At 48.9% G+C, this 28000-nt stretch overlaps 11 protein-coding genes and 2 pseudogenes across 13 annotated transcripts; 12 read left to right on the forward strand and 1 right to left on the reverse strand.

Annotated features, from left to right (window-relative positions):
• Positions 1 to 1265: 1265 nt before the first annotated feature.
• TEOVI_000382400:pseudogene lies at positions 1266 to 1810 on the reverse strand (annotated as a pseudogene). Its single transcript is given in 3 exon segments — positions 1266 to 1685; positions 1693 to 1743; positions 1745 to 1810. Coding segments are annotated over 3 exon segments (537 nt in total).
• Positions 1811 to 2602: 792 nt separating this feature from the next.
• Positions 2603 to 3508, forward strand: TEOVI_000382500:pseudogene (annotated as a pseudogene). Its single transcript has one exon. A coding segment is annotated over exon 1 (906 nt).
• A 926-nt stretch (positions 3509 to 4434) lies between these two features.
• TEOVI_000382600 (uncharacterized protein) lies at positions 4435 to 9387 on the forward strand (the record flags this gene model as incomplete). Its single annotated transcript, XM_067226666.1, has 1 exon — positions 4435 to 9387. One exon carries the CDS (start codon positions 4435 to 4437, stop codon positions 9385 to 9387), a length of 4953 nt encoding a protein of 1650 aa, XP_067082767.1.
• Positions 9388 to 9821: 434 nt separating this feature from the next.
• On the forward strand, positions 9822 to 10400 carry TEOVI_000382700 (uncharacterized protein; the record flags this gene model as incomplete). The annotated part of the gene is made up of 1 exon (XM_067226667.1): positions 9822 to 10400. One exon carries the CDS (start codon positions 9822 to 9824, stop codon positions 10398 to 10400), a length of 579 nt encoding a protein of 192 aa, XP_067082768.1.
• Positions 10401 to 10773: 373 nt separating this feature from the next.
• TEOVI_000382800 (Der1-like family, putative) lies at positions 10774 to 11391 on the forward strand (the record flags this gene model as incomplete). Its single annotated transcript, XM_067226668.1, has 1 exon — positions 10774 to 11391. One exon carries the CDS (start codon positions 10774 to 10776, stop codon positions 11389 to 11391), a length of 618 nt encoding a protein of 205 aa, XP_067082769.1.
• A 940-nt stretch (positions 11392 to 12331) lies between these two features.
• Positions 12332 to 13504, forward strand: TEOVI_000382900 (uncharacterized protein; the record flags this gene model as incomplete). The annotated part of the gene is made up of 1 exon (XM_067226669.1): positions 12332 to 13504. The coding sequence occupies one exon, from the start codon at positions 12332 to 12334 to the stop codon at positions 13502 to 13504; it is 1173 nt and encodes a 390-aa protein (XP_067082770.1).
• Positions 13505 to 13749: 245 nt separating this feature from the next.
• Positions 13750 to 14880, forward strand: TEOVI_000383000 (uncharacterized protein; the record flags this gene model as incomplete). The annotated part of the gene is made up of 1 exon (XM_067226670.1): positions 13750 to 14880. The coding sequence occupies one exon, from the start codon at positions 13750 to 13752 to the stop codon at positions 14878 to 14880; it is 1131 nt and encodes a 376-aa protein (XP_067082771.1).
• Positions 14881 to 15163: 283 nt separating this feature from the next.
• On the forward strand, positions 15164 to 16531 carry TEOVI_000383100 (dual-specificity protein kinase, putative; the record flags this gene model as incomplete). Its single annotated transcript, XM_067226671.1, has 1 exon — positions 15164 to 16531. The coding sequence occupies one exon, from the start codon at positions 15164 to 15166 to the stop codon at positions 16529 to 16531; it is 1368 nt and encodes a 455-aa protein (XP_067082772.1).
• Positions 16532 to 18246: 1715 nt separating this feature from the next.
• TEOVI_000383200 (glycosomal transporter (GAT2)) lies at positions 18247 to 20172 on the forward strand (the record flags this gene model as incomplete). The annotated part of the gene is made up of 1 exon (XM_067226672.1): positions 18247 to 20172. The coding sequence occupies one exon, from the start codon at positions 18247 to 18249 to the stop codon at positions 20170 to 20172; it is 1926 nt and encodes a 641-aa protein (XP_067082773.1).
• A 1466-nt stretch (positions 20173 to 21638) lies between these two features.
• TEOVI_000383300 (nucleolar GTP-binding protein 1) lies at positions 21639 to 23606 on the forward strand (the record flags this gene model as incomplete). Its single annotated transcript, XM_067226673.1, has 1 exon — positions 21639 to 23606. The coding sequence occupies one exon, from the start codon at positions 21639 to 21641 to the stop codon at positions 23604 to 23606; it is 1968 nt and encodes a 655-aa protein (XP_067082774.1).
• An 805-nt stretch (positions 23607 to 24411) lies between these two features.
• On the forward strand, positions 24412 to 25245 carry TEOVI_000383400 (IQ calmodulin-binding motif containing protein, putative; the record flags this gene model as incomplete). Its single annotated transcript, XM_067226674.1, has 1 exon — positions 24412 to 25245. The coding sequence occupies one exon, from the start codon at positions 24412 to 24414 to the stop codon at positions 25243 to 25245; it is 834 nt and encodes a 277-aa protein (XP_067082775.1).
• Positions 25246 to 25661: 416 nt separating this feature from the next.
• Positions 25662 to 26750, forward strand: TEOVI_000383500 (uncharacterized protein; the record flags this gene model as incomplete). Its single annotated transcript, XM_067226675.1, has 1 exon — positions 25662 to 26750. One exon carries the CDS (start codon positions 25662 to 25664, stop codon positions 26748 to 26750), a length of 1089 nt encoding a protein of 362 aa, XP_067082776.1.
• A 789-nt stretch (positions 26751 to 27539) lies between these two features.
• TEOVI_000383600 (LisH domain-containing protein FOPNL, putative) lies at positions 27540 to 27995 on the forward strand (the record flags this gene model as incomplete). Its single annotated transcript, XM_067226676.1, has 1 exon — positions 27540 to 27995. The coding sequence occupies one exon, from the start codon at positions 27540 to 27542 to the stop codon at positions 27993 to 27995; it is 456 nt and encodes a 151-aa protein (XP_067082777.1).
• Between the last annotated feature and the right edge of the window lie 5 nt (positions 27996 to 28000).

The following is a 28000-nucleotide window of genomic DNA, read 5'->3' on the forward strand; positions in this document are numbered from 1 at the left end:
GCGATAGGTGATATTTGAAGTGGATGGGCGTGACGTACTGGGCACTGCTGAGAGTCACTGCAGGCTGCTATCTGAGTTTCGCCCTTTTTTCCTCTTTTCTGTTGCACCGATTGCAAAGCCGAAATGTTTTGATGCTCCCGTTTCAAACGACACTGGTATCAATCATCTTCTCGCAGTAGGGGACTGCTATGCCGGAACCGGGTAAACGGAACCTCCCCGGTTATCTCGGGCGCTTCGGTGGATTCACCGCTATCAAGTTAGTTGGTCTCCAAACCCTCTTTCGGAGCATCGGCATCGTCATGCCAATTTCCTGTGGCGTTAGGTTGCTGTTGTTGATGTTGCTTTGAGGCTTCTCCGCATGGCAAAAGGGCTCCAATGGAATGGCCTTGTCCACTGACAGATCTGTCGCACGCCCCGCCGTGGATTGACGCTGCGACCTCTTCAATTCAGGCCAATCCGGTCGGGTGCCTTGCCGCCAGCTGGGTTCTCATTCCTTAACAGAGCATGGGGGCCCTCGCCGCCGAGTTTGAGATATCCAGACTTGCCGAGGAGCCGGTGGTATTCGTCTTCCTTGTAGCCAGCACACGACTTTGCTTCCCAGCGGTTTTCTGTTTGGCTGCGGTCGTAACGGCCATAGATGAAACATATCGGAGGGTTGTTGTTGTTGTTGCCATTGAGTGCACTGGTCGCGGGGGTCGTTGTGGGTGGGCGTCGCACGTTGCTTCAACACTCTCTAGAGCGTGGGGTTTCACTCCGTGTTTTTTTTGAAACCCGTACTGTCAAAAAAAAAAAGGAGCGAGGGGCGTGCTTTCTACTCGCGGAAGGGCTGATGGTTAAAGTTGTGCTGCGAGGCCCCGGGCCTGTAAAGGGAGGTGGGGTGTTGAGTGTTTCCGCGCCCTTTTGGAGGTTGTGTAGTCTTCTTTGTATTTGCTTGGAGGGCAATCGATGGTGTCTTTTACCAGTTGGGCAGCGAAGCAGACTCCGTTTTTTCGGCTCCGTGGCTTTTGAGAGCTCCACCGTTTGTGGTGAGCCCACGCGAGGCCGCCGTTAAAGAAGAGGGCGGGGGAGGGGAGGAGTGATCAAAAGTCGCTGAGGGCCCGTCAGGCACCGTTGCTGCGTGCATCTGATCTGTTATTATTTGAGGGTCCCTGCACTGGCGTTGTGGAGGTAGCTGGCTGGTGGTCACTTTCTCCGGCCTTTTCACCCCCCCCCCCCCAAGCCGGTTGTGTCGGGAAGACGGTGCGGGGCCGGTCCCCAAGGGATCTTCAGGATGGTTCGCTGCTTCGTTCGCGGTCCTTGGATCCGGGGGCTTGAGATGGGGTCGGCATCCGGCGGCAGGGTTGTGGGGGGGGGGGGGTGCGGTCTTCACACTTAAACGCAGACCGCCCGATTCCATGTTCCGGAGGGCAGGGTGGAGGCCACCTCATATATTGTTTCGGTGATATGTTCGTGTTACGTTTGACGGTTCGGTCTTTACCATAACTTTCGGGGGACATGTAGGCAACCACCTCCGTCGATCCAAAACTTTCGCGCATAACCGTAACTACTTGGGTTTCTTTATGGAAGGACGTACCATCCCTGTTTCCAGCTTTATTGGGTAGTACATTGCCACGTCTGACGGTAAAATAAAAATAAGGACAGTACGGTGCGTGCGCACAGCACGTGTCCAGAAACGTGTGTGTGTGTGTGGGGGGGGGGGGCTTTGCCGTCTTTTGCGTTATCTTTATTAGCTTTTTCTCTCTCTTTTTTTTGGGGGGTAGGAGGGGGGTATTGTACTTTTGAGTTCCGAGGAAAGCCGTGGTTGGCACATCAAGTTGTTCCAGTTGAAAGACAGGTTCTATTGTCGCTAAAAAGGGAAATAGCGTTTGAATTACTGAAGTTAGGGAGGTGATTCATTTTTCTTTTTTGGCTGAGTCATTTCGCTTGCTTAATTCCGTGTACTTGTTGTCAATGGCCGGGTAGTAATCTACCATATATCTGGCACTCTGTACGCAGCTTCCAAAGCATGCCTTTAATCAAGAAGGTGAATATTACTCCAAAGTCGGTATATTTTCTCAACCCGGATATTCTGGATACCTTCTACCCGTTTGCAGTTGCGCGTGCAGTTGACTGTCTAAAAATCGATGCTGAGGCACCGCTTTTACCATGTTTGCGCAAGCTCAACTGGTCTCTACGGGCCTTGTTTTGGTAGCAATGGTGGTGCGGAAGACGGCGACTGCGCTTTTCTTAAGTGATGAGAAGTGTCGTGGAGCCGCGTTGGCGTAGGTAAGTTTTTAGTTTGGGCTTCGTCCTCGTTTTCGTTTCACTGATGCCTTGTCAGTGCCCGCGGTTTGAATTCTTCATATGATGCTGTACGGCGTTCCGTCCCAGCTGTTGTTGCGTTGGTTTTTCCGGTTACGAAGGCTACTACTTACCTTTCCCACAACTTTGAGTTTTTCGTGTAACGTGTTCGCAGAATTTTCCCTTAGTAACTGTGGTTACCTGTGTCGGTACGTATGTGATGATCTCTCTTCGGGGCTGATATTCTCTAAAAATTTAAAGGGGTTATTGCGATCGTTTTGTCGATCTCCCTCTCTCCTCGGCGGACGTTGTTGACTAGTGGATGACCTTTTTCTACGCTGCAGCTGCCGGATGCTCATTTCTTGCATTTAGTTACCTATTGTTGAGAACTAGGGGGCTACGTTTTGCCGCCATGTCTGTTGGAGTGGGTAGTGCTATTGGAGCGCTGTTGGTGTACTTAAACAATAAACAGACACACTCTTTTATTGCTGTACGAAAATCGAGCAGTTTGTTATTTTCCCCAGGGAATTTCAAGGCAATATATCAGCGGATATATGAACATTTGAACGACCAATACGAAGAACGCGGCCAATTGGAGGCAGGTGAAGAAATTCTCACTGTGAAGCCGAATGTTTTCGCTCAGATTGGCGTTATCGACTTTGACGGTGTGCGCAAAATGTGGACATCTCACATTGTACCTCAGCTCCGCCGCTGTGTAACGGGAGATCACCTTGCAAATACAACTGATAATTCAGTAGTTTCTATTGAGGAAAGCGCTGTTTTTTGTGATATAGGTAGTGGCGTTGGAAATGTGTGCCTTCAGTTACTGGCTGAGACCAACTGCAGGAAGGTTGTAGGCGTTGAAGTTATACCCTCCCGACATCGCGCTGCGACAACGGCTTTTGCTAAGGCCCTGTCATATTTTCCAGAGAACTTTTCCGGCAAGCAGGCTGTCTTTATACAAGATGACTTTGTCAATTGTGCGCGGAGAATGGTTGAAGAAAATGTCAATGTTATATTCACCCACTCGTGGATGTTTGATGACGAGTTGATGAAGAGGTTGACGGAGCTCGTGGTGTCTTTGCCTGCTTTGTTGTGTGTGGTAACATCTCGCCCCTTGCATGAAAATCTTTTGGTTGGGAGCCAAATGAAGCTTGTATCTTATGTTCACCTGACAGCCGACTGGAACGATGAGGCACCATTTTTTATCTACAGAAAAATTACTTGATTAATTGCAGTAGTGGTTTTTGTCCGTTAAATTATTCAAACGAGTTGTAATCGCAGAGAAAATATGCTTAGAGCCAATTGTGGTGCCCGTAAGTATTGCAGGAATTATTATATGCACTTGTGCTTTCAGTGTTTTGAACCTAACTTGATGAACCCCACATTCGCAATTATCATTATTGGAGGAAAAATAATTTTGTGGAAAACATGTCTTTGAGGTACGTGTGTGCATGTGAAACAATACACCGTGAGAATAGCATATGAGTAGCTTGTTATCGTTCCACAGTTTTTTGTAATTGTTCGCATTTCGTGTGCTTATCTTTTTAGAGCACATTTTGTTGTAGCAGTCGATTACCATGAAAAGCAATAACGTATTATCGCTATATATTTTGTGAATGGGGCAGACGCTTTTATTGAGGATAGCTGGCATACAAGTTAGGCAGGGTTGCGCTGACTCTCTTCTCATTTTTGGCTTCATTCATAATGTAGGACTCGAGTTAGCGTCCCAGTGAGTGCTGAGAAGAAATAAAAGGTTCTTACGCATATGTAGGTTTAACGCCATTGTGGCACCAATGTTAGGAGGGTAGCGAACACCGTGTGTTATAGATATGTTCCGTGTTTTATGTCTGAGGGAAACACAGTGAGCCTGTGAGGTCATTAGGAGTAGGGAGCAGAAGGAAAAAGAAAAGAGACAATGTTATATGGGTTGGTTTTACTTCTCTCTATTTTTCTCTCCCTTTTTTGTATATTGTGAGAGTTATATATATTTTCTGCTTATCCATTTCTCACGTTGCGACGACCGAGATGTGACTAGCCTTGATAAGATGTTATACTAAATTGCTACCCTTTGATGCAGTTCTGAATTTACCACCACTCGTTTATTTAAAGCTCTACTTTTCTACAAAGTTTTTTCCTACCATTTTTAACTTGATGGAAAATCTGCAAGGGAGTCGTCTTGCAGATGGCACTGACCACTTTACGACTTTATCGGTAGACGATGCTGCAAATAATATGTCGTTTAATGTTCTCAATGAGCTTGCAGAGCGGAGCGGGGAGGAAAACTTCGAAGATGACATCATTGTGTCAGCCGAATTAGTCGGTACACTCAAACACATCATGCGACGTCTCACGAAGGCCCAGAAGCAGATTAAAATGCTAAAAGAAAGACTTAGGGCTCAGGCAAGGAATACTTCCCCCGAGTCACAGGGAGAAACAATAGACACCGAAAGCGGTGACAAACAAACACTGACTCTGCTACAAGAGTACATAAATCTTGAACTTTTTCTGTGGGGTCAATTAGCGAAAATTCTTCATGACGAGTATAAACGTTGTACTGACGTTTATGCTAGCACGATGAGTCTACAGGATCGCGCGCCTTTTGAGTCTCTTATCAAAACGGTTTGCAATAATGCACCCTTTTGTGAATACATGGGAGAAATGATTAATTTTAATGTGGAACGGGATGACTTGTTGTCGAGATCTGAGGGAAGATCAATTCAGAGTGAGCCAATCCTTTATAAAAGTGTGGTGAGGACACAAAGTATCGCCACTTATACGGCGTTTTTGCTGGTGGAGGGATCACGGGGAAATTTTTTGGACTCTACACCTATACAAGATCTCTGTAAAGTTATCATAGGAGAGAAGAAGAGACAAAAACGGCTTATTGCCCTCTCTCTGGTGTTTAGCAGGCTTGAAGAGGATGACCAAGCGGTAGGTGAGGCACTTAGCCAGCAGTTGCCGCGGGTTTTGCTTCAGAGATTGCGACATCTGGTTCACCGGATATTTGGTTATCCTGAAAACAATGGGATATCTCCCTCACAAAGATGGAGTCGATCCCCCTTCAGACACTACTCTGCCGTTATCAGGAGTGAGCTGAATTCTCCCACGCTCTCACGTAAGACGTCACCCGAAGTTGCTGCTGGGAGCTCCGTAGGGGTGCCATGCGTGAAGGAAGCGCAACAAGTGTTGCCCCAGTCAAAGCAGATGTCCCTTTCTTCACATTCGCAGTTTGCGGGATCTGAGCAAGCCTCTTCATCTCCAATGTTTGATAGGTCAACTATACCGATAAAAGAGGTGGAACATGAATCTACCCTGGCAGAATTTAATCAAGGGGGAGGAGATGATCTGATATCTAGGCCCCACAAAAAGAGGAAGTTCGAAACAGGAGAGGAATCACCCCGTTTTCGGAAGTTACCAGATTTTTGGCAGCCACGAAGGGGTGACAGGGTAGGTCGCGGTCCTATGTGGTGCTTCAATGACCAAGGGAAAAAATGCGATTTTGGTGAGGTTGTGGAGGTAACTACGGCAGAGGAAGTGGTTGTTCGTTGGATAAGGAGTGTCGACTGTCCCCCTCACGAGAGTGAGGGGGACCGATTCTTCCGCTACAAGTACAAGGGTCCAAACGATCAAGTTGTTCCGTGGGATCATTTTTTGAATATTCAGACCCTGATGCCAGAAAACATTGACTTCAAGATGGAAGAGTTTATGTTGTGTTGCGCCGTCGTGGGAGCACTTTGTCACCAACGAGAGACAGTTCTACCTGCTCTCCAGTTCCAAACAGTGGAATCCATGTTCTACGTATTGAGTCGAGTCGATTTGGATGCAGCTACTGCAGCTGTGGAAACTGAGGAGAAAAAAACATTGGGGTTCGTCTTATCAGAGGACAATGTGGAAATGAACGCGGACGAACGCGAATTACTTGAAGTTCGTTTGAACTGGAGTGCTGAACTACAAACAACTAAGAGCCATTACCGAAAAATGCGGGAGTTGGTGGGTAGGGTTGGTTGGGTTCTAAACTCTTTGTTTACCCACAAGAAACTCGCTTTGATTTTCCTAGAACTGGGAGGTTTGAAGCAGATCATAAAGTTAACTGATGGCCGTTTAGATCCAGTGACAATGTATGGGTGCTGCATCGTGCTGTCTCAATTGGCTAGAGCTGCGGTGTTTGAGAACCTGCTTCGAAACCATGGTGAATACTTCGAGCCGATATTGAACTTCATTCTGCATCAGTGGAAAGTTGCCTCGAGTCACGACGTACAAGGCAGCGCGGGAGGCTTCCTTTTCCTTGCTTTGAGTTTCCCTTATGTTGTTACCTTTTTTGACGCGCATCAAGGGCCCCAAGCAACACTTGGCTTAATAGAGCGGCTGTTACAGAGTTCGGAAGAACAGTTTGATGTTATTTGTCCAGGAGTAACATTGGCGGCGTTAAAGTGCGCCTACGTTTACTTGATTTCTCATCTGATGTTGGCCACGAGGGTCATATTCCGGAAGCACAGATTTTTATCGGTTTTAGTGACCGATTCTGCACCAGAGAGGTCACTGCCCCGAGACCCTGCCACCGTGGAATCGGTTCTCGGTTATTTGTCGGCCCCTTCTGCCACTATTCCGGATATATCTACCGAAACAATCCAAAGCCTGCTTACTCGAGATAGGCTTGCTGCATTTCGTTTCTTCGCGGATAATAATTTTCACCAGATACTGCTACGTTGTGCGCAGTTCTACTTCACACAGGGTCGATGGGACTTACTTGCCGCATCGCTAAATGTGCTTTGTGTTTTGGTAGTTGTACCCTTCTTCCGACCCTTGGTTGCCGATGCTCAGTACCCTGAATCGGGGGTTGCGCACTTGATTATGATAGTGAGTGAATTAACATCGGCGTTCCAAAACGGAAACGCCTCTAGGGAGTCCCATCTCATTCCGTGTGTTGCTACTTCGTTGCAGATACTGTTGAATTTAACGAGATTACCCGCTGACAAAAACGACGATGTTTGTGTGGCCACCTTTAACCGCGTTTGTGGTATGATCCGAGCAAACGACGGCGTTCGTACGCTGTTGGAGGTTTTGAAAGTTCGGAAGGATCCGGCAATGTCGGTTAAGCTGCAGTTGTTTCCCGTGGTCGCACGGGCACTGCAACTGATGGTTACCCTTCGACGGTATGCTGATACACGTCTTCTCTTTGATGCTCTAGGGGTTGGCTCAGTGGCGCGGGAGCTTATGATCCAATATGGAGATATTCAAAAGGAGTACTTAACCATGATGGGGCCGCGCTATGTGGCGAGCGAGGTGCACGCAACAGGTCGGTTTATGGAGAACATCAAGTGCTTTCTCTTCGATGAGACGAATAGGACCACTCCGTCCGTTTCTGTGGACCCCGTCGAGTTGGAGCAACGCCAGGCTGTCATCGCTCGATCCCACATAAGTTATTCGCGTGAATCACTGTTGGAGCTGATTTGCCGCCACCTAGAGACGGAGGGGTTGCTGAATGCGGCTTCCGCCCTTCGGCGTGACGCTCCTCTTTCGTGTGACATCGCAATGGCACAACATTCGGCGAATGCCTCGCCCGATATGGCACTGTCCCCCATCGGGGCACCCACCCTTGATGGCATTGTGCGCTCTTACCTGAGACAACAGCATGAGAAGTGCACCAATCCCATTACAACCTTGCCTCAATTTGATTTGCGGAAGGGCCATGTTTACTACCCACTGGATGCCCCTGTTGATCAAACGCGAAACGCGTTTAACAGGCGCTTGGTGCAAAAGATGGGATTAGATTTCTCACTACGCACAAGGACGAACGAAAACCACTTTACGTACCGTAACCCGGGTTATTTATTCGACATAACGGGGAGTGGAGATGAACTTCAGGGCGATAGTGTGGCCTTTTGCGATGGTGGGGAGACACTAGTTGTGGGAACCTCTGAAGGCGGGATTGCTCTGTTTGACACGTTCCCAGATGATTCCACGGACGACAAGTTGTCAGAACAGCACTTGGCCTTCGATAACGGTAGTGTCGTTGGAATTTACGTGTCTGACGATAGTGCCTTACTGGGGTTGGTAAACGCGGAGCACAAGGTAGCTGTGATGGGTCGTAATGAGCTTCCTGCGGTGAAGTACCAGGTTGAGGATAGCCGTGCGGCCATGTTCTCTTGTTGTAACACATATTTGTTAGCAACGTGTGACGAGGAGCACACCTGCCGTCTTTACGACCTCAGGGCGCAATGTGAGGTGCGTCATTTTAGCGATCCGTCGTGGGTTGGGGAAAACGTTGACAACGTAGCCACCTTTGACCAGTTCTCTCAGCTTGTTCTCAGTGACGCTGTTCTGTGGGATGTTCGGTGCGGTGACAGACCCATCTGTCGTTTTGACCGTTTTACCAACTCCTTTTGCAATATTTTTCATCCGTTCAACCCCCTTGTGATGATTGATGAAAAGGTATGGGATTTGCGGACCCTGTCCATACTGCAGACCGTACCTTCCTTCAGGAACAGCAGCAGTTTCTACACCAGCCCTTTTAGACGTGTGATTTATAGCTTTCGCGAAGCATCTGCGTTGTCTCACACGGCTACACCAGTTCTTTCAGTGGTTGATAGTTACACATTTGAGACCGTGTTTTCAACAGAAGTGCGCCCAGCCTTCAGAGCCTTTGCCATTGAACCATCGGACCGTTACTGTGCTGCGATTCTCGATGGTGACGCAGCAGCCGTAGTGCGTGTGTTCTCAACATCCTCCGGCCCGCTACCTGGTCAACAAGCGTTCTCGCTCCCACAAAACGATCGGAGTAATGATAGTGGGGCAGGTCTTGCGGAGAGCGATGACGATGACGAGGTAGGAAACAACGGTTCTTGGTCTGGAGGTTATGACGAAGATGACGATGATGGTGAAGATGACAGCGATTCTTATGAATGGGCAAGCGCTTCCGACTCCCCGGAGTATTACAGCAACACAGAAACAACGAGTGACTCGGATTCTGCCGAGGTGGATGGCGGTGGCGACGGAAGTGATACGTGGACGATGGGGGAGGAAGAGACGACTGAGTCCCAGGACGAAGCTGCATCGCGGAACGGGGAGAATAGTGATGATGAGGCGTCGTTGGAATCGACGTGAGCGGACTCCATGTGACGAACGTTGGCGGCAGAAGCACCTCTTTTGCTGGCCAGGTTCTACACTTTTTTACTCTTTGTTCGTAAAAATGAGCGTGAGGATAGGCTGACGTGGGGGCTGTTAGCGGGAACGGGATTGTGCTACCAAAGTAGTTTCCCATTTTTTTTGTCCCGTGACGATGCCACCAGAGGTTTTAACGTCCATGTAAGCTCCCGTGGAGCCCTAAGACTGCCAAGGAGGGATGCACCTTTTACAGGTATAAGGTTGATACTTTGACCTGTGGCCTTTTAATAGCACTGCTTACATTTTTCTGTGCTTTGCCTTCCTTATTTTTAATTTGTACCGTGGGGTTTCGGTAGGAAGGGAGTGGAAGGCCCTGCGTGGCGTTTCGTACATCCAAGACTGCATTGTTGGTTAATATATCACATGTGAATGTGATGGGTGACTTTACCCGAGAAGATGAGTACCAGTTGGACACCCTTCGAGCTGCGAGGGACTGCGGTAACTTATCACCCGGAGAGTTTGAGTCACTTCAGTACCTGGAAAGGAAGTATGATGCCTTCATCGAAGATGGTATACGCAAATTAGAGAGAATGGCTCCCCAGAGTGCAAGGAGGGAACATATGTTGCCTTTTGTTTTCATCTCATGGCCTGCTTTGTGGTCACTTCTAACACTGTTACTTGTTACGTTCTACCTATTAACTTATGGACAACAGGGAATTCTCGTGCAGACCCTTCTGAGGTGGCAGGTGTGTCTTGCTGCTCTAATGCTGCTTGCAAGCACACCACTCACGTTTACGCGTTGCCGCGATCGCAGATTCGTAGAAGTGGGCGTACTAGTGGCCTTCATGATGTTCAGTGGCGTATTTATGCTGACATCATTGTGGGTTATTCACCATCTCCGTAGCTTGTCGGACTCGGAGTGGGACATCAACACATGTGTCATCGTTGGAGTAGCGAATTCCTCTCTTATGCTCCTCTCAGGTTTGTTGCTAATGAAGGATCTTGAGATGTAATGGGGTGTTTCTGACCCGTTTTTGTGGGATGATGGACGTGGAAAAAGCGGTGTGCGGCGTGCAGCGGGGTGTGTACGGGAGGAACAAGCCGGGGAGCGACCGCCCCGCGATGTGCAACCCGCACCGCCTGTTCTCCCTGGAAAAGAGTTATAGTGGGTGCTTGCTTCGGGTGACCAGAAGATACCTTCGCCCGTTTTTTCTCCTTTAATTTTCCTCACGTCCGTATTCTACTCTGTTGATGAGTGCCGTATGCTCCTTCCGTACGTTAACTTCATCTCCCTCACTACATTTTCATGTTTGCTACTTTGGAACTAGCTAGGAGGACCCCACGGACATCTCCGGAGAACATCTCGCTTCCAGGCTGATTGTTGCCATGGACTTTAACTTTCTATGGGAGATACCGCCAGTAACAAGGCTGCTGCTGTGTCTTAGTGTGATCTCGGTTGTGCTAGTTTCATTCGGCCTCGTCCACCCACTGCAGATGATTTTCAGTCCTACCCTCGCGTTCCAAGAAAAGCATTATTGGCGGCTGGTCTCAACATTCTTTTACTTTGGCCCCCTCAACCTCAGTAGTATTATCGAGTTACACTGGTTATATATGGTGAGCAGCAGCATTGAATTGCAGTACTTCCACCGACGGCGTCTAGACTACTGCCTGACCCTCTTTACTGGGGCAGGGCTTTTACTTTTCCTCAGAAGCACTCGTGCGATAGAAACACCATACCTCAGTAACCAGTTTTCGAAGACGCTGGTGTATCTCTTTGGGCGGCTGCTGCCTCATCAGGAGGCGAGCATTTTTGGTCTTTTGACGGTGCAGGTGCGATACCTCCCCCTTGTATTCCTTCTGATGAGCGTTATGTTCGGTGAAGTTGGTATTGGTACTGAAGTGATGGCTGATTTGGTGGGCCACATCCTGTGGTACCTACTGGAAATATTTCCACGCATTACGAAGATTCATCCCCTGCGCGTACAGCGCTACTTCATACGGTAGCGCTCCTCCATGACCTTGAGAACCCTTCTGTTGTGTGGAAATTATGTGTGGAGAGGGAGGGGGTGTCTTTGAGAGATCGACCATTGTTTTGAGATCTTTGTCTGTCCTCGATGGGTGTGGTGTACGAAGCCACCAGTCGCCCCACATCAGCGCGGGCAGTGTTTGAGATTGCTCCCTTGAAAGCTGAACCACCCGTGTCTGCTTGTCTATTTAAAACGATTCCCCTCTGTTGTATCCGCAAGGCCGTTCTTGCCACAGTTTTGAACCTGGGGGCGATCTGATGAGGGGGAGGTGTCATATACACAAGGATGTTGTTAGTCGTTCCCGTCGATGTGTTTACGTTCAAGCAAATGTCGTGATTCGTTTGAAATTCCCGACACCTTCATGTTTCCTGTTAATACGGTGTTTCTGAGAGGGTGTTCATTTTTTTTTTTGCCTATAACCCTGGGGTGAAGTTAGCATCCCGGCGACGTGTGTTTGGTGATACCCCAAAGGTTGTGCGGAGCCGTCTTGAATCATACAAAACATAAATGACTGCAACGACTAGCTCGAGTGCCGCTCGCTGGTGCAGGGTTGAGTGACTGCGTGTTGAGGGAGGAGGGGGGAATATATATTTTTCGAGCGGTAGTAGTCTCATGCGCACGCCAAGACGTTCCCCACCTCCCCGTGACAGAAAATGAGTGTGAGCCGTCAGCTTTTTGTCATTCTTTTTTGTTGTGCGTCGCCAGAATCCGTCGAAACGCGCTGCAGCGGACAGTGTTTGTCTGACTGCTGGATGTAAGAAGCGCGTTTTAGCGCTGATCGTGTGTGGGTATTGTTTGCGTGATGTATTTCCTCGCCCATGCATCATTTTTTCATTTCTTCAAGTAGTGCCTCCAAGCCTTAATTTACTCATTCTCTTTAAGGCGCTGTTTTTTGTCCTGCGGTAGTCTTGAAAGCTATGTCCCGCCTGTTCCTCGAGCAGTGCCCCCGAAGACACCTCGTCATAAACATGGATATCAATAAAACTATTATTCAGGTGGACTCTGCAGGGGGGCGAACAATGGAGGATGTTATGAATAGTAATGTTGCTGCAAACGTATGGGGGCGCGTCTCTGGTGAGGGCTGGACCGCTGTTTTGGGCCCTGGTCAGGCCGGTGATCGTACCGGGTTGGTCACGTACGACCAGTACATTGATGAAAAATTCAAGGAACCTCCAGGGATGCAAGATCTTTCTCGAGCTGAGAAAAATCGGTTGTGGCAGGATGTCTCGGCAAAGAGAAGATCCATTCTTAGTGCCTTTACACGCCCCGGGCAACCGGGCGAAGGTTTTAAACGGTATGTTGATGAACAAAGGACAGTCCTGACCGCAACACCCGACCAGCTTATCATTCCGTCCTTTTTTGAATTTATTAACACCCTTTCTGAACTCAGCTGGCCATTTACGCTTCTGTTCAGGACATTTGGGACCGAGCTGGGGAGTGTCCTCCAAGAGTGGAGGGAGTTTGTTCAAGGCAAACACAAGCACTTACCGCGGGGACCGATGCTTCAGCGCTTGAAGGAGGCATATGTTCCTGAAGTGACGGGGTGCATATTCCGCGATGAGGATGATCTTTTCCTTTGCTACGGCCCCAACACCGCTGCGGTGGTGGTCTATCCTGAGGACACGGGGACACTTTCTCCCTCGGATGCGATGAAGCAGTTACGACAAATGCCGTCATGTACCGCTGTCTACCAAACGAACTTCTCCGCCCTCGAAGAACAACTGGTGGAGTACGCCAGTAAGTCTAATGGCGTGGCGGGGGTTGTTGATTATTATCCGTATTGGGCACAGAAAGCGGAAAGCCGCTGTGGCGGGAAGGTGTTTCCGGTTGCTACAATACCAGAACCGACGCCTGATAAAGCGCGCCTTTACGTGTTTTTTGACGACAACATATCGATTGGAGAGGACAAATCTATTGTGGACTTGAGGGATGCTCAAACAGGGAAAAGCATACTGGACAAGGATGTTGAAGTGAGGTACACTGTGGCTGTGAATCCATATGAGGCTATAGTTAACAGTGAGTATTTTGTGGACCGTCTGGCACAGGTGATTCAACTGCAGTTGGGCTCTGGTTGTTCCCCCGACTTTTAAATAAAATGTAACTAAGCGAGGCAGATCTGTTGGCATTGTTGGGCATGTAGAGTGCCATACTCGACTTATTATTATTTTTTCGCTATGTTACGTGTTCCAAAGTTTATACTTTCGTCGTCATCATGCTTCACGCGACATTGGTGCTGTCAAACTTTATCATTCTGCTCATTCTCTCGAGTCGAAAGGGGAGAGGGAAGTTTTTGCTGTTTTCACTCGGTTGCAGAGGGGTGTGGCTCTTCCCTGGAATGACTGAGTACAAGAAACTTTGCGCCCTTGTGGATCAACTGAAGCAGGAGACCGCCGTGCTCATTGACGCCTTCAAGGATGATGACAGAGGAGATGTAGTTGCTCTGCACTCGCAGGCAGTGTCGGTTCAAACCTTAATAACGAATTGCCGTCCTCGTGTGGTGAAGATTCTGCACAAGGGTCGGGAAAAGGACCCCGACAAGCAAATATACAATGAACGGATGTGCGTAGCAATTGAGCAACTCTTTGAAGACTTTTGCGCCGTTGTAGGTTCTCTGTTTGACACTTCCGCAAGCGGACTAATACTTTCAGAAGAAAACTTGAATTATGAGGAATGCCCACCACTTGCTTGGGTCGAGGACTTGTATGATGAACATGTGTTGAGACTGGCGCAAACGGAAGCGTGGCAGAAACGCCTGGCAAGTAACGTCGTGGACCTGGTGCGGATGGAGGTAGAGAGTCGTGATGTTTGTGCTGCCGAGGAGAAGCGGGCCCGGGCAGCTTTAATGATGGAAAGGAAAAGTGAAAAAAATGCCGTTCAGCAAATGCTTGATGAAAGAGAGGCGGCCAAGTGGTTTGCGGAGATCCAACGTCGCGAGGCGGAGCATGAAGGGTTGCTTCTGAAGTCCAAACTATACGATATTTCGGCCGCACCATCAGTGCTGAAGGATGTTTCACCTCCCTTTCGTGGGCCCTTGGCGTTGAATGTGCTGCAGCTGGTGCGCGCGCTTCGCACAACCCCCGAAAATTCCAATATCCGCCGCATTCGGTGTAACAACTTGCGCGTGATGACAGAGTATGGCCATGTTGCTCTATGCAGCGAATGCCACACCTGCTGGACAATAGTGACCTCCACGGAGGTTTTGTGGTATATGCTGGGGTACACGGTTGAGTATTCCTCTCTTCCTACAGTTCACATCCCGGCCTTGATTGAATCCAACCCATCGCTTCGGCTTCCATGCGGTGGCCTCGCATCGGAGCATGTATTCTTCCCTGTAGGCTTCGAGGACTACTCTGAACGTTTGTTTGTCCTCCACGAGCCCAACCCTACGGAGGAACCGAATGAGTGGATGGACTGGTACACCCGTATGGGAGCAATAGTGCACTCTTTGGAAGCTTGCAAGTTTTAGCTTCTGGAGGGGGACCCACACCTCCGCTCCCGCTTCCCATTTTCTTTAGTGGTTCATTTATGCAGGCTGTGTGCGCATACGGGGTATGAAAGTGTCTCTGTATTGCTCTGGATGACCATGTGTATTGGGTGGTGTAGCCTTGCGTCTTTGTACATAGGATCTTTCTAGTTTTTCTACAGTTTTTTTTTACTATTTGATCATTTCCGCACATGTTGCGCGCACTTTTTTTTGTTTCTTCTTGAGGCTCTCTTACTTTAGTAGTATTAGTAGTAAGTGACGAGGGATGGATGTCTCTCGCAGGTTGGCGGGTGAAAACCATGACTTCCGCAGGAGCACGCAGGTTCCTGCGCTCTGTACGAAACCGCAAGGGGGCAAGGGGATGCGGCTAAATGTGTTGCACGAAGGTGCAGTCCCCGCTAATGACTTTCATTCCGCTCATCTTACTCCGTACGAGATGGACGAGATAAAGGGCTACTCGGAAGTATATTACGTTGGCCAAAATTGTGACCGCAAGGTTCAGGCACCGGTGGAAGGAGGCCATAACAAGGGGTATGATGATGAAAGAGGGGACTACCTCATCAGACTACGTGACCACATCGCATACCGCTACGAGGTTTTAAGCACACTGGGGAGTGGTTCCTTCGGACAGGTGGTTAAGGCAGTTGATCACTGCAAGAACTGTACTGTAGCGCTAAAGATTATCCGCAACAGGAAACGCTTCACCGCACAAGCAAAGATTGAGGTGCAGATTTTGAGTCATTTGAAGAAAGGTGACCCCTCAGGGATCTACGGAATAGTCCAAATGATTGATAATTTCACCTTTCGTTCCCATGTCTGCATTACATACGAGCTGTTAGGATGTAACTTGTACACTTACTTAAAGCAACGCAGGTTCAAGCCATTGCCGTTAGACGTCGTTCGCAAGATTGGGGCTGGTGTTCTCGTGTCTCTTTCCTACATGTGGCGAGAGAACATTATTCATTGTGATCTGAAGCCGGAAAACATACTCCTCAGGTCACCCAATGACACGGCAGTGAAAGTGATTGACTTGGGCTCCTCTTGCTTTGAAAACGCCCGTTTGTTCACCTACATCCAATCGCGCTTCTACCGTGCACCCGAGGTACTTCTAGGGTGTCCCTACTCCAGGTGCATAGATCTTTGGAGTTATGGATGTGTTCTTTGCGAGCTCGCCTCCGGCTACCCCATTTTCCCAGGTGAAAGCGAGCAGGAACAGATGGCGTGCATAATGGAGTTTTTAGGGACCCCGCCGCGTGATTTTATACTTCGTTCCCCGCGCAAACATGAGTTTTTTGAAGCAAGCGCAAATTATTCACCCAAATTAGTTCCCAACAGCAAACTTAAGATACGCTTTCCGGGAACCAAGAATATTGCGGCGTTCCTTGGACTGCCGGAGGGAGATCCATTTGTCAGTTTCGTTAAGCTGTTCCTTGAGTGGGTTCCGGACTCGCGTGCCACTCCTCGGCGGGCGATGAAGCACCCGTGGATCGCTGATGAGGTCAATGAATTATTAAGTAAGCAAAAGCGGAACACAGCGGCCACTGGCGAAGATGATAGTGAGTCTAAGTTCCACAAAGCCCTTCCGCGCTTGCCTAAGATAGGCAAACGTGGGACCGACAGATGCGGGTGCTAGGAGATGTATTCGCTTCCTTTTTTTAATTTAGTCTTTAGCACCTGTTTTTGGCTCCCTTGTCTTTCGTTCAGTTTACGTCATTTTGTGTTGTTGTATCTGGTTTGTGTACGCTTGCACTTATTTAATCTTTTCCCCCCACTTGCTGTGCGGTTCCCTTTTAAAATTGAAAAGGCACATCATGTGGTGGATGTATCGCGTTGGAGACGCTTTTTTTTTGGTTCTGCAGGAGTGTAAGAGACCACAAAGATAGTTGGGACGGGGAATTGTGAACAAAGCCAATGGTTATGAATGACTTTTGTGAATGAACGAGCAATAAAATGTTCATACTGTTATAAAGGGAAGGGCGGGGAATGGTAGACGCCAGTCTTCTTCATCTATAATATGTATATAGCGTAACGTTTGCTTCGGTGTTCATATTCTTTCTTCTATTTCTCCCTCCTTATAGCATTGCACTTTCCTGCGTCCACCTCTCTCTTTCTTGCAATCTTCCCCCCGCCTTTGATGTGCATTTCTGTGCGGCAATTTTTCTTTTTTTTTTTTACTGTTTTCGTTTATTGTGAAAAATGATGGGGGTTGGGGGGGCAAGGGAGAAGGGGAGTTTGCTCTCATCTAATTTATTTACGAGCTTTCTGACGAGAATATTCTCCCTTTCCTCCTTTCAGTGGGAATTGAATTGTGGAGGATCGCACGTGCGGTCCATGGCTGCTGCTACCGCGTCGAATCAGGCACGCGGTTCGCCTCCATATGTGTACTGTATTCTGTAACTTCTTCGAGGCAGAGAGTGAAAAAAAACAGAAAATCAATCGAAAAAAAATATTTAAGTGTAGTGGGAAAAACAAATGAATAATCGAATGGACGAAAGAGGAATGCGGTACTGTACAAAAGAATACATTGATCCCATCACCCTTCGTTGTTTGTATAGCTTAAGGGGTACATTGTTGGAGGTTAAGAATGTACAAAGAATTGAAACATTTTTGGTGATGAGATGATGGTTGAGTTGTCTTCTTTTTCCCGTGACGTATGCTGCGGTAAATCTTTGCTTTTCCCGCCCCCAACGTTAATCAACACGACAGTTTTTGATATTTTGAAGTGTTGGAGTATGCTTCTTCATTTTTTGTATTTGTGTTTTTGTATGGGGGACAGAAGCCACAAGGGTGGTGACAGAGCAAAAAAAAAAAGAAGTATCTGGTGAATGTAAGAAAGGGTGTGAAGCCGCTTGTGGATGAAGGCCAGAATCTTTTCGCTGAAATGGAGCCGAGAAGAGATGGAAGCGACGGCCTTTAAAGTTTTTTGAACGTCACTCTTGCTACTGTTTTTACTCAAGTAGTTTTATTTCTTCCTTTCCTTGAAACTATAACTGCTGCTGAGGAGGGCAGGTGGATGAATAAGGAGGTGTTTGCCTACACCGCTCTTATTGTTGCATTTAAGCTCTTCGTTGTCATAAGCCTTTTTCGTCCCTGCATTTTTTTCTTTTAAGACATTGAGCAGCAGAAAAACCGGGATAAGCTGAAGGGCGTGGAAACAGAGGGACGTACGCACTCTGCGCCCACCCAGCCCGTACTCTAGTGCCTACAGCGTGGAGCGCACGCAGAGAGTCTTGCCATAACCTTTTTGTCTCCCAGGGTACTGAGCTCGAAGTCTATACATTTCGTAGGTGTAAGGGGAACACAGAAAAATAGAAGGAAAATTAAAAGGAGCCGGTAAAACCCCTTTTGATGAGTTCTGTACTTGACGGGCTGAAGCAATTACTAGTCGCCTCCCCGTTCTCACATGCGAAGTATGCTCTTTTGGTGGTAATAGCACTACTGTTTCAGGGCGTACACAAGTGTGTGCTTGCTCGCCGAGCAAACCCATCATCGCCGCGACGACACGCAGGTAAGGCGTCCGGTCGACATAGACGACCCACTGTACGCTTCGACAGCACCCTCTTCTGGCGGGTTGTGGGGCTTCTCCGTATTTGTTTTCCCAGTGTTCTCTCCCCTGAATCTGGTACTATGGTTGCTTTGACGTTGCTGCTCGCCCTTCGCACCAGGTTGACGCTGATGTTGTCCCGGGTAGCCGGGAATAACGTTAAGGCACTCGTTCAGAAGAACTTTAGGGAATTGTTACTTGGCATCGGTGATATCGCTTTATATGCCTTACCCGCAACCGTAGTGAATGTGGGCATCGGCTACACAATTTCCTCAATAGAGTGGCGGTTTCGGGAGCGGCTTCAGCATGCTCTTCATAAAGAGTACTTCCAGGGGCGCCGGGTTTACGACCTTGCAACTACAGGCACCGTGGACAACCCGGGCCATCGTGTGACGAATGATGTCCAGTGCTTCAGCAGAGAACTTGCGGTTTTGATACCTTCTATACTAAAACCGTCGATGGATATCGTTACATTTTCTTCTGCGCTGGCCGAGCACGGTGGTCACAACGAATCCCTGCTCATATTTTCATACTACGCATTCGTTGCCGTGCTATTTCGACTAATTCTTCCAAACTTTGCAACTATGATGGCAGCCAGTCACGCAAAGGAGGGCAACCTTCGCACGATGCACACCCAGCTCCTTCACCACGCGGAAGAGGTGGCGTTTTACCGCGGTGCAGATGTTGAGCGTGCGACTGCTGATCGTCTCCTTCGATCGTACCTGCGATTGGAAAGTAACATTAAGCGCCTTAAGTGGTGGAGCACCTTAGTCAGCTCGATGTTTGTTGAGTATGGATCGACGTGCGTCGGTTTAGCAGTTTGTGGATTCGCTGTTGCCCGTCGTGCAGATAGCATGGATGCCGCTGGTATGGCGCAACTGTATGCACGGAACGCGAAGCTGTGTACTTCGTTGGCCAAATCCATCGCAAGGCTTTTTTCAATCCACCTAAAGGTAAGCGCTGTGTGTGGCGGCGCCCATCGTGTTGGGGAGCTACAGGATTCTCTTCGTTCCCTCGAGCGAAACGAACGGGAGACGACGCTAAGTTTGGTGGAAGAGTCCAGTGACGATAAGATTGTGTTTAAGAACGCGTACATTCTCTCCCCATCTGACAAGATGATTCTTGCCAATTACAACGCAACATTCAAGGCGGGCCGGCACGTCCTCATAATGGGTTGTAACGGAGCTGGAAAGACGGCCCTCATCCGCGTTATCACTGGCGTGTGGTCCCTGCGTGAGGGCTCCCTGAAACGTCCTCCCCCATCCCAGATGGTTGTACTGACGCAGCGGGTTTACCTCCCCCCGGGGACCCTACGGACTCAATTCACTTACCCAACCTCCGAGGCAGACAAGCGGGCAGGTGATATCGAAGACGCCAAACTTGTAGAGTTTGCCACCCGCGTTGGGTTGAGAGGACTGCTGACGCGCGTGGGAGGGTTGGATGCATGGAAAGAATGGTCAGAGGTGCTGTCTGGAGGTGAGCGGCAGCGCGTGGCGTTTGTTCGCGCACTTTACCATCGGCCAACCTTTGTGTTTTTAGACGAGTGCACGAGCGCGGTGTCCCAAAACATTGAGCCAACGTTGTACAAATTACTTTTGGATGAGGGTATGACGTTAATAACGACATCTCACCGTGAATCGTTAAAGAAGTTTCATCATGATATTATGATGTTGGATGGTGTGGGCGGATACACAGAAACGGAGGTGGGGCAGCCCAGGGTAACCATTTGATTCTACTTTAGGCGATCCTTTTTCGCACTGTGGGCGGCAGAAGAGGGTTACGTCGTCGGTTTGTGAGTGGTTGCGATGGAATCGAGGAAGAATAAGGAGACATTGAAGCTGGTAAGAAGCGGATTGTCCTTTCAGAGCATGTGTTTAGGTATCAGCTGCGTACGTGCTCGGCTCTCATCCACCTTATGCAGCAGTTCATGAGGTAAACGAATTGCGGTACGTGCAGTTGAAAGTCCCCTTGCTGGGCCTTACCGGGAAGCTGGCAGAACTCATTTCCTTTGCTTCTGTTTTCGCTCGTACTTTGCCACTGCAGTCTGTCTTGTGCGCATAGAAAAATTGAATTGCACCGGGTGCCGGGTTACCGGGCGGTTGTTTTTTTTTTTGCATTTTTATAAATGAGCACATTTAAGTTTTGTGTTGGTGTTTGTTTCATTTCATTTGTGCCGTTCAGTTTCCCGCGGCGCAAGTCCACGAAAATTGGTTTTGGGTGGTTATACACGTTGAAGCTGCAACAGCGGTTGCAATGCCATGTTCGATCCTTGAGTCGGGGTATTGTTATCGTTGTTGTGGCTGAATAAGTGCACTGTCGTAACGACGTTGATGCTGCAGGGGCCGGTAGGAACCGACATCTCCGGCAAACGCGGCGATTGATGCCCTCGGCAACAACATAAATAATGAACAAAATGCAAGATCTAGCGATAATAATTACCATAATAAAGCTGAATCGACGGCTGCCGTTAGAGACGAAGTAATGGTCTGCTGATGGCTTCCGTCTGTGGTCGTGTGTCTTTCCGATATGTACAGGGACCGCTACCGGGTCTTTGTATGCGCCTGGAATGAGGAGGAATTTGTGAGTCGGGTGAGGGTTAGTGTAGCATCCTGGGGTGGAGCGTGGTCAGGATATGGTTTCCCCTCATTATTTTCGTTGAGGTTGCATGAAAGTTGACCTTAATGAACCCTTTTCTGTTTTTTTTTCGTTACTCACATTTGCCCTCTTTGTTGATGGAAATCAGATGGTTTGCCCCAGCGCACACGTTGTATCCGTTTTGCCCCAATCCCTCCCCTCTCTTTTCCCCCTGTCCGCGATTGTTCTTTCCATGCGCAGCAAGGGGGGGGGGAAGGAAATGTGCGAGCGGAGCTGACGAAACTCTTTTGCTCTCCTGGTACAGACATACATGTTACGGCAAGTGCTTTTTATTTCAACCCTAACTTTGTTTTTTTACGTCTTAGAGGAACGCAACAGGCGGTACATCAGAAGCAGTTGGGTGCGTGAGGAGAGTAAACGCGAAGGAAAAAGAGGTAAGGAAAGGTGCGCGCGAAAAGGTGAAGCTGTGAAGTAGTGGAGTGGAAGAGGTATTCAGCAGGTGAACCAAGCAAACTGTAACCCAGCCGTTCACTGCAGAGGCATTCTGGCGAGGAAGTAAGCAAAGAAGTTTAACATCTCGTTCATATCCGTTTCTGGAAAGATGTCGACAATCTACAATTTCAAAACGGTGACTGTTGTCCCCTCATACAAGGACTTCATCGACATTGTTCTTTCCAAAACGCAGAGAAAGACACCAACCGTGGTCCACAAGGGGTATCATATTTCCCGCATTCGTCAGTTCTACATGCGGAAGGTGAAGTTCACGCAGAAAACCATCAACGAAAAGCTCACCCACATCCTAACCGAGTTTCCGCGAATGGATGACATCCACCCGTTCTACGGCGATTTGATGCATGTATTGTACGACCGCGACCACTATAAGGTGGCGCTGGGTCAGGTCGGCGCGGTGCGACACATGGTGGATAATGTGGGCCGTGATTACGTGCGGCTTTTGAAATACGGTGACTCTCTCTACCGCTGTAAGCAGTTGAAGCGCGCAGCCCTTGGCCGCATGGCAACCGCTTGCAAAAAGCTCACGAGCGCTCTGGTATACCTGGAGAAAGTGAGGCAACACATGTCTCGACTGCCCTCTATTGACCCCAACGCCCGAACACTGCTTATCACGGGGTTCCCTAACGTCGGTAAGTCAAGTTTCATGAACAAGGTCACCCGCGCAGATGTAGAAGTACAACCCTATGCCTTCACAACAAAGTCTCTCTTCGTCGGGCACACGGACTTCAAGTATGCCAGTTGGCAGGTAATTGACACTCCGGGTATTCTGGACCATTCCCTTGAGGAGCGCAACGTTATTGAGATGCAAGCGATCACTGCACTTGCCCATCTTCGTGCGTGCATTCTCTTCTTCATGGACCTTAGCACTCAATGCGGGCATTCAATAGCCCAGCAGGTTTCCCTTTTCAAGTCTATTGGCCCCCTCTTCACTGGCAAACCGGTGATTGTCGTATTCAACAAGAGTGATCTGTGTACTTTCGACGACATTACGGCAGAAGAGCAATCTCTCGTTATGACAGCCATTGAAGAGTGTGGCGCCAAATGGATTACGACCAGCACGCTCACTGACGCCGGCGTAGGCGACCTCAAGACTTTGGCGTGTGAAACGCTGCTTGCACATCGTTCGGAACAAAAGGAGGGGAGCGGTCGGTTTCAGGCTATACAAAATCGTCTCTACTGTGCGGTGCCGCAGAAACGCGATAACGTGGAAAGACCTGCGTATGTTCCCCCTTCAGTGGAAGAGATTCGCCAGCGACTTGCATCCGGTGAGCCAGTGCGCGAGCGCCGCAAAACGGAACGGGATTATGAGTGGGAAAATGGGGGACCTGGACAGTACCAACCAAATGAGCGGAAGACATGGGATCTAGAGAACCCCGAATGGGTGGACGATATCATCCCTGATATCATGGACGGGCACAATATCTACGATAACGTAGACCCTGACATCCATGAGCGGTTGATGGAATTGGAAGCAGAGGAGGACGCACGTCTGCAGGAATTGGAGTTGGAGGCATCTAAGAAACGTCCACAATATGAGTTACACGACTCTACTGTCGAGGCTGTTCGTTTTATCAGGGACAAAATCAAGGTGATTAAGATGGAGAGGGCTATGAAGAACCCTTCACTACGTCGCACTAGGCGGCAATCAGTTGCAATTGAGAAGTTTAACAAGCGAACGGGAAGCCAGGTCGATCGCTCAGCAACCCCTGGTTGTTCATCTGAAACCACGAATTCGTCCGCGAAGAGAGGTCGGTCCTTGTCCGCTGCACAGGAGGCAGTTATGCGGGACCGTTCATCTTCGCACATGTCTACCAAAACGACGCGTGGCATTAGTTCTCACTCTGCGACTCGCGATCGCTCACTTAGCGTAAACCGCGGCGAAGGGTACAGAGACGTCAATGAGAAGCTGCGTGCTGTGAAGCTGAGTAAGGTGGTCGCTCGCCCGCGCAACCTTCAAGCTAAGAAGGGAGAGGGTGATCATGCCATACCGAACCTTCGGCCGAAGCATCTCTTCACGGGTAAGGTGAAATCTAACGGCAGACGCGACAGACGCTGATGTACTGCTTATTAAGTAGGGACCGGCACCACATTTGCGCTGTTGGGTGCTGGCTGATGTGATAGCGAGTCAGAGGAAAAGAGGAAAAGAAAGGTTTCATCGCTTAATGATTAATAACAATAGTATTAGTATATACAAATACTCCGTTCTGTCCATCCGCCCGGTCAGTTCTTGTTTCTGGTCTGTGGGAAAGCGTGCGACACCAGGAACTGTATCTCCCTTGCTTTTGGTTTTTTCTTGTGTCGTGCTTTCTTTTCGTTTCCATTGTTTATTTTTCTACCTACGTGGAGCCCTCTCATTATAAGTACCTGCTGTGGATGAGGAGGAGTGGCGCTTTTGCAGGTGAGGCTGCCAACAGAAGTGGTGAGAAATGGAAGACGGAAAGCAGGGATGCCGGAGAAGAATATAAGTATGAAAGGTAGGGGGCTGGGAATCCAACCTCGTGGACGCTATATGTGGTGCGTAGGACTGACGCGGCATTAACCATGCGCTAAGAAGAAGTGACCGATTTCAGAAGCATCTGCCCCCCGGGTTATCATCTGATGGTGTAAGCTACTTTTAGATACTTCTACAATATTCTTGTTCGGATGCAGTCAGAAGAGAAATGAGGCAGAAGTCGGGGACATCTGTTGCGGAAGAGCGGGTAATTCAGTTTTTTATTCATTCCCTAAGGGCTGTTCTGCACTTTGAAACTTTGCCTTGCTCTGTTGCCGTAGAATACCTTCTTCCGTATTGCTTCAAGTTTTAGCTCGAGACTTAGAGCGTCATATTTGCACTTACGTGAAGGACTAGTGTCTCGGAAGCGATGTTTGTACTACCGGCTATGAAGGACCCGGACGATGACTTTTTCGAGGCCGCTAACAAGGCGAAAATGAAGAAACTTACGCGGCCCCCACCCACGTTGGCTCCTGCGCTGCTGACACTGTGGGGTATCCCTTTCGAGAGTGAGTTCCCGGAAGAGGGATCGGGGCGGACGGCGATTGTCCGGGAGTATCTTATGGGCTGCGCATTATGGATACGGGAGTTCAACGCCTCTCTTAACAAGGTATTCGACAGGGCCATCATGTACGCAATAAAAGACGAAACTATAGAGCGCGAATTCATTGAGGAGGATGCGGACCGCTTTGCATGGAAGCACTTCGCAGAGCACACACGACTGGCTGCAATTGAGCGTTTTGTACGGAGGGAGGAGGAGGGGCGACGTGTTATCGTTAGCGCTTTTCTCGTTTCATCGTTGTCGTACGTCGGCCGCCTGGAGTCAGTGCACCGTCAGTACGTGGCCCTTCAATTTTTGGAAAGTTTCTTTTTGAAACTTTGTCAGTGGAAACCTGGTTGGATGTGGCGGCGCGTGCCTGACGTTTTCGAAGATGGTGACTCAAAACCGGCGGCGGTTTTGCCATCGTGGTTGGTTAGTCTTGAGGAAGAGGAGACGATGGCGAGGAAGCACATAGAAGATAGTTTTTTCTCCAGAATCTTACTATCGGCTGATGTCTTTGCTTCCGTGGAAAAACGGCTTACGTTTGAAGGGCACAAACTCCACTTTGAGGAAACCATAGCGACAGCGTTCGATAGGAGCGCCACTATAATTCAGGCAGCATACCGCGGCTTCCGTTTGCGAAAACTTCGTTGCATTCAGTGAAGATGGGTAATGTAACATGTAAAGTTGTGTTAGAACCATATGTGTGCTCGTAAGGCGTGCCGCCCCCGGGCAGGATTTCCCTCTTCCCTATTCCTCTGCGTGTTTTCTTCACAGCACACCTACGAAATATGCGGTGCTTTGTCGAACTCTGATGTTGTTTCCCATGCCTTATTACCCTATTGCTCTCTTTTTCTTCCTTCTGCATCAGGTATTCATAGAGTCCTTTAGAGTTAAGGGAGTTGTTTCTTGGTTTTGTCTTTTTCTTACTTTATTTTGGTCTTAGATCATTTTTAGTTGTTGATAGTGTTTTAGCAAAACGTGATACCGGCTTTACCTTAGCGTCCTATTCGTTGGACATCTTTTATTAACGCCCTTCCTCATTTGACCCTTCTCTCTTTCCTTATTCCTCACGTAGGATGACCGCACTGTCAAACGGGTCCTTTATATTCACAGCGGGCAGGGGGAGAGAACTACATTTACTCGAGAAGGGCTCAGATCAAAAGTCATACATTGTGTACGGTGGTGAGGTGCTTGCCTTCGCTTGTTGTGAAGAAGATCATGTCATAGCGATCGGCCTCAGGTCGCAGTCGGGTCCGGATCAATGTGTTATTCGGATATACCAGTTTAATGGGAGCGAGGTAGGGGATATGTTAGCAGAGGCATCGTGCTTGAAGGTGACACAACTCATGTGGATCGAGAGCCGGCAGCTGATGGCTTGTGGACCCGCGGGGTGCAGCTTGTTCGTGTGGAAAAAAAATCTCTCAGTGTCCTTCAAGGACAGTGCAGTGGGATGCTTTATGCAAATTGGGCGAGTGGCCTTGTTGTATTCCGAGTTTCAGACGATCAAATACTGGAGTTTCGACACTAAGAAGATGCTTGCAGCGGTTAAGCTCCCTCAAAGGGATCATCGTGTGCTTACTGTTGCGAGCGCAGGGTACTTCTGTTTTGCGCTGTATGAGGACGGGACGGTTCAAGCGTTTTACGTTACTCGAAGCACCGTAAAGAAATTAGAAGTGTTTAAGAAACTCTTTCCTATGTTATCAACAAATGGGGCGGTGGGAGGGACGTCGGCGCAGTTGTTGTTGTGTGCTTTGTCATCCCGCAAAGTGCTTGTGGGGTTGAGAGGAGGCGGTCGCGTGCACAAATTGGAGTACAAGAACGATAAAGTTCTGGTAGACAGCTTGCAGGAGGATCTTCCGACACCTTTTGCTCTGATGGGCATCTCTCTTGATGGGCGTCGCTGCCTGGTCCTCGATACAAAGGAGGGGCGGCACTGTACTCTTGTGCTTTCCTTCGGTGGAACAAAGGAACTTTCACCGGGTACGGAGGCCCGCTCCGTGCAAAAGAAGCTGCCTTCCGCAGAAAAAACGAGGCGCACGGGGGCGGATCGCGGTCCGGGTAAAGTAAAGTGGCCCGGTTCGTACCGTGTCAGTTCCGTTTTGGTGGCTACGGGTGTGGTCGTGGTTTTGTCTGCGTTGGTAATTCGGCGGTTTTCCTCCCGCTAGACTTGTGTAAGTGCTTGTTTTTCGTCTATTGTGAGGCAGGGAAAGGACCCGCGTGACCGCTCAGCGTTTTACTTATCCTTTTGCACCGCGCATTCGCAGTTTGTGTGTAGATGCGTACGTGCGTCTCTGGTGATGGTACGAGGGTGACAAGGTGACGTTAGTGGAAGTTAGGTACGGTTATACACCACTATTTTCCATTGGCGTTTTGCTTTTCCCCTCTTTCAGTTTTCTTTTTGTTTCGAACCCCCTTTTGGGGCGCCGCGCGGGAGTGGGGCATGATTTGTATGTGTGTGCTTTTGAAAGAGAGAGCTGACAAGTGTTAAGGCGAGTATCTAGTCCCCCTCCCCCCTTTATCATTCTTCGTGTATTTAATCCGCTCTCACCTGACTTCGAGTTCACAAGCGTGGAGTAGGTGCAAATGGGAAGAGGGGTGCGCAGTTTGAAAAGGAGATATTGAGAGGTAACGAACCCCAATTGCCTGTCATCCGTTAAGGAATGGTTAAAAGTAAGGTTTCACTTTTTCTCTCCGGAGTATTCACCTGCTTGGTCCTTGCGTGGGAAGACACAATTTATTTTCGCACGAATTCGGGCGGGGAACTGAGAAGGACGTAAAGGAAACGAGAGGCGGGACAGGACTCCGGCGTGCCACGATTACTAACGCAAGAGAAGGTGGACGCTCGCACATTTACGTTTCTTCCCCGCCCTTGCCTCAGTTACAATATCTTCTTTCCACTTTTTTGATCGCTTTTCTTTTTTTTTTTTGGTAAAGTAGATCTGCAGGATTTTAGCATGGAGGAAAGGGAGGAGGGAGAGGTGCGGCGAGAAAGCTTTAACGCACCCGAGGCGACTACAATGTCGAAACACGGATCGTTGAAGGATGCAATGAGGCAAGTACTGGAGACGAAAGGCGTCATTGACCACGTAAAGGCCGAGTTACGTGCAGCCATTTTCCATTCACTGCAGGAGTCTAATTCACAGGGGGACGACATCGAGTCCGCGCGGCCACCTATACCACCGGAGAACTTGCTTCTGAATGAACTAATTAAGGATTACATGGCTTTTAACGGGATGGAGCACTCGCTGTCGGTTTTCAAGGCCGAGTCGGGTGCAGGAAAGGAGGCGACCTCTGCAATCATGCCGCGCGCAATATTGGCTTCGCAGTTGGGACTGACAGGGGCACCCGCGTCTGTGCCTTTGCTCTACGCGATGTTGCATGAGCTTCGTACCTGCAGCGAAAATTCGTAAATCAT

This window comes from Trypanosoma equiperdum, assembly GCF_001457755.1.
Source record: "Trypanosoma equiperdum strain OVI genome assembly, contig: ctg_822, whole genome shotgun sequence".
Lineage (NCBI taxonomy): Eukaryota > Euglenozoa > Kinetoplastea > Trypanosomatida > Trypanosomatidae > Trypanosoma > Trypanosoma equiperdum.